The sequence below is a fragment of the Arachis ipaensis genome, chromosome B09 (genome assembly GCF_000816755.2).
Source record: "Arachis ipaensis cultivar K30076 chromosome B09, Araip1.1, whole genome shotgun sequence".
In the NCBI taxonomy this organism is placed as follows: Eukaryota; Viridiplantae; Streptophyta; class Magnoliopsida; order Fabales; family Fabaceae; genus Arachis; species Arachis ipaensis.
In genome coordinates this window covers 4,588,358-4,592,897 of record NC_029793.2, presented here as the reverse complement: position 1 = coordinate 4,592,897, position 4,540 = coordinate 4,588,358, and the positions used below count along the sequence as shown (strand labels likewise).

Genomic DNA, 4,540 nt, shown 5'->3' with positions numbered 1-4,540 from the left:
TGCATTTGCACATCAAAAAGAAAAATTAGTCATAAACTATATTTCCATGAGATTTGTCATGTGTAACTAATTTGATCACAGAGCATGCTTTTAAGCTATACTTTAGGATAAGATTAGGCATTTGGCTTCTGTTAGGTCTTAAAGCACTCCATTGTTCAAATGATTTGTCCATTATTATTTTAATGTTTACAGTTTGGGTAGCTTGCTACATAAATTTATTCTCTTCGTTGTGTGCTTCTTCTTTTCTTCTGATTGTTAGGAGGATTTATTTGTTAGAGATATAACCATTAATGTTTTGTTTTCCCATCAGCTTAAGCTTTTGGGATGAGTGGTTTTATGACTTGGTATTAGAGCTCGATGTCTGAAAGGTCAAGAGTTCGATCCTTGGTGAACCCTAAAAGTCAAAAATAGCATAAGGCAACTAAAGGAGAAAAGAAGGCCTATGCAAAAATTAAAAAAAACCCAAAAGAGGCTCTTGTTTTAGGGGGAGTGTTAGAGATATAACCATTAATGTTACCTTTTTCTATCCGCTTAAGTTTTTGGGTTTAATGGTTTCATGACATTATTACTTTCCATTCCCTTCGATTTTTTCTTCTCTTTGCCTGAATAGATGTCTTATAGCAAAAACTGTATCATCAATAATAACCTATATAAAATTCTATTCTGATAGATCATAAAATATAATTACCTCTTTGAGTTTTGACATACCAACATTCTATGTTTAGTAACCATTTACAAATTCTAGAGGGTAACAATTTAAACAATTTATTCATTATCTGTGTGTGAGCTTTAGCAAGCTAGTGTTGCTCATAGTCTATAGCGGAGAAGCATGTTTCTTGATTTTTGATAATCATATTCTCTCATTTGTGGATATTAAAATATCAGTCACTTGGATGTTCTAACTATTAGGCTACTATGATTATTTTGTAGAATGAAACTGTTAAAGAGACATCTTGATGTGACTGATCCAGAGGGATCACAAGAACTTTGGAGGATTGCTGAAAGGCTTGAGGAGAAGATCTTTTCTAAAGCAGACACCGAGGTATATTTACTTATAATGATGGCCTCAGTTGCCAGTTTTCATATGTGGATTATCTATGTAAAATTGCAAACACGGATATGGATGATGGAAGGATTGATTGGATGTGATATCCCCTTATTTCAGACTGATTATCTTAGGAAAATAACTATAAAAATGCATAAAATGGAGAATACACCCCGGAGAAGCCATTGACAACCATGAAATCAGCTTGATCTTTACAATGAACTTGTCAATCCAGGTAATTAAGTTCCTTGGCCTGTAATAGCAACTTGCTTAAATCTCCCAATCTTGGTCTTTTTGTAATTAACTTGGTATATTCTGAGACTCTCATTTGTTTCCAGTTTTCTTGTCTAAGCTCGTCAGAAGACAAACATTCTTATTGCTTGAAAAAACATTAATATTTCTTGTTTTTCCATCACTAGTTCATACAAACCCGACGTAGCATAGAAGCAGAGGTAGAAGATTCCAGTAGATGACTATCCAATGCGCCAGCGGTTGAAGCAATTGTCAGTTATAATGGTTAAAACTTTCAGTGTTGTAACTGGTTCAACTAAAATTGCAGAACTGTTTTGGACACCTCCTGTTAGATTGGTAGTTTGGTCATACTAACTTTTGTAAAGAGCCGTTGACTGTTGTGTTTAGACTTCCAGTTCATGATACCAAATAGTTGGTCCTTTTTCTGAAGTGTTTCTGATTTTAGATCATGAATAAGGTTTGGGATGCAGCAGCGTCTAGTATCCAAAAACACGTGGATTTCCAACAAAAGTGAAATGCAACCAACATCTAAATGGAAGAAAAGAACATAAACTAATGCATAAAAGTCACTAATCGAATTAAGTGTATTGAATTTCAATACCCTAATAGATAATCTGAACATAGTCATGAATATTGGGCTATCGAAGATGGAAGAAAAGAACGACGAGAAATTATTTTTCACTCATTTCCTTAGTTATTATAATAATAAACACTTTCGATAATAAAGTATTGTATGTCGGGAAATTATTTAATTTTTTAATTTGTTTGTAGACAATACATATATTAATTATAATCACAAACAGAAAAATTCTACATCTATGTAATTTTTTCATCCAAGCTATCCAAGTAACTTTGATCAGATGCACCTCCCTCAACTCCCTTGCGCGTTTGTTATACACGCGCTTTATATAATGTAAATCTTGTTCTCTTCTCGCGTTTTCCTCCTTCTTTTTCTTCTTCAACCTAATAAAATTCGTTGTTCTTTTCTGTTCGCGTTTTTCTTTTCTGCTCGCATTCTTCATTATTGATCAATATTGAATTTAACGTAATAAGCTCTGTCGTTCTTCTTCTTCGTTTTCTTCTTCGATTTACACTTCTTTATAGAAACAATGAATGATTCAAATTCAAATCAGTTGAATGAGGTTATTATGTTGAGACAGCTAGAAAATTATTGCTGCATGTTATCACAATAATCTTAAACACTGAATAAAGTAAAAGGAGGTCACCGAATCGAACAATGTTCATGTGGTCAATAAATGGTGATCAACTTTCAATCAACAAGAATAGTATTTCTCATCCTCTTCCTCTTCCTCCTCCTCCTCCTTCTTTTAAATTTGCGCACGTAGGTTCTTTTTCTGCTTCTGCTTCTTCACCAGCACCACCAACATTTTGCTCGGTTAAGTGGAGTTGCTCATTTTGATTCACTTGATTGTTAATGTATTCAGTTGAGTCATTGTGCATGTAGAAATATTTTTCTTACCGATTGAATGTTTATCACGTTTTATTCAGCACATGATTGGTGTTCGGTTTAGTGGTGTTGGTCATTTCAGTTCACCTGGTTGTTATGTGTTCAGTTGACTTCTTTTGCATGGAAAAATGCTATTCTTGATGATTGAATGTTTATGACGTTTTATTCAGCACATGAATGTTGCTCAGTTCCAGCGGAGTTGCTCATTTTGATTTACTTGATTGTTAGTGTGTTCAACTGAGTCTTTGTGCATGTAGAAATATTTTTCTTTGATGATTAAATGTTTATGACGTTTTATTCAGCACATGAATGATGTTCGGTTCAGTGGAGTTGACTATTTCGGTTCATTTCTGTTATGCACAATTTAAAACTCTTCTTCCTCACCTTCTACTGCTTCTTTACCAGAGAGAGAAAGAGGAAAAGACAAAAAATACAGCAGCAATAATAACAAAAGAATGAAGATAAGGAGAAAACACGTGAAAAAGAAGGAACGCGAAAAAGAAGGAGAAGAATGAGGAGGAGGAGGAAGACGAATCTCTGTTGCTGTTTTCGTTCGTTTCTGGTTGTTCCTTGCCAAATTTTCTCGCGATTCTTCTCCAGTAGTGGTTTTTGCAGAGAACGTACTGAAGTTTGAGTGATTTTGAGAGAGATTCGAAGAGAACGAGCAGCCAAATTTTCTCGCGATTCTTCTCCAGTAGTGGTTTTTGCAGAGAACATACTGAAGTTTGAGTGATTTTGAGAGAGATTCGAAGAGAATGAGCAGTTTTGTATTGAGGAAGAAGTAACGTTTTTTCATAATGAGCGTTAAGTAACGAATGTGCGTGACTCTATTTAGACTTGTGCCAACTTGGTTACATGGATGTCTAGCGCGCCCGAATAATAAATTATGTTATTTCAAATGTCACAAGAAAATTATGTTATTTCAAATTAAATGATTTATATAACGGTGATTTTATTTATTATTATAAATGCTGAATTGAATAAGTTATAATTATTAGAATAGTAAGAGACCCAATAGTGTTTTTCAAGTCCAATTTAATTTAATTTTGGAAATTGTTACGCCTCTATTTTAGTTTGTTTTGTTATTAAGGTTTGTTAGAAGATTTCATTTAGTTTTGATTTGCTCAGTAGTATTTTTAGGAATTTTAAATTTAAATCAAATCTGATTTAATCTAATGAAATCAAATCTGATTTAAATTAATTATCATATCTTTAGGATTTTAAAATTTAAATCAAATCTTATCTAATCCAATAAGATTAAATTTGATTTTTTTTGTGACTGATCAAATTTGATTTAAATTAGTTATCTTATCTTTAGGAGATTTAAATTAAATTATCTTATTTTATTTATTTTTTCTGCTAGTTTGTTAATTGTTAGGGACCTAATTAAACACATTTGGTGAGACAATTTAAAATTTTCAATTGCTTTATGCACGTTCCTTTTTAGTGTGATTAAATGAAGTAAGTGATTTGTTTCGCATAAAGAAAATTAAGGATCCGATACTAAGGTAATTGTGTGTGCTAGTTTCTTTCAATTTTCATCATTTTTATTGAGATGGTCATGTTCTTTGAAGGTTTATTAAGAAATCCCTTCCGATATCATAGGTTGCTAAAAAGTAAAAACAGATTTTTTAAAAGTCTAATAAAAAAATTCCTTATTTATCTTTTTATGTTTTCGCTGTGTCTTTAGAGTGTGCCTTTTTGTGTTATTCTTTTTTTTTTTTATCTTTCCGTTCTTTATTAAACTCCCTAAATCCTCTAATAACTTCTTATCA

The 4,540-nt window shown here is 32.3% G+C and overlaps 1 protein-coding gene across 1 annotated transcript in view; it reads left to right on the top strand.

Annotated features, from left to right (window-relative positions):
- Positions 1 to 1,787, top strand: part of LOC107617363 — a 3,889-nt gene extending 2,102 nt beyond the window's left edge. Inside the window, exons 6-8 of the mRNA XM_021111693.1 lie at positions 931 to 1,042; positions 1,166 to 1,280; positions 1,465 to 1,787. Of these exons, the coding sequence (XP_020967352.1) occupies positions 931 to 1,042; positions 1,166 to 1,234 (181 nt within the window). The 3' untranslated portion in view covers positions 1,235 to 1,280; positions 1,465 to 1,787. The remainder of the gene's footprint in view (positions 1 to 930; positions 1,043 to 1,165; positions 1,281 to 1,464) is intronic.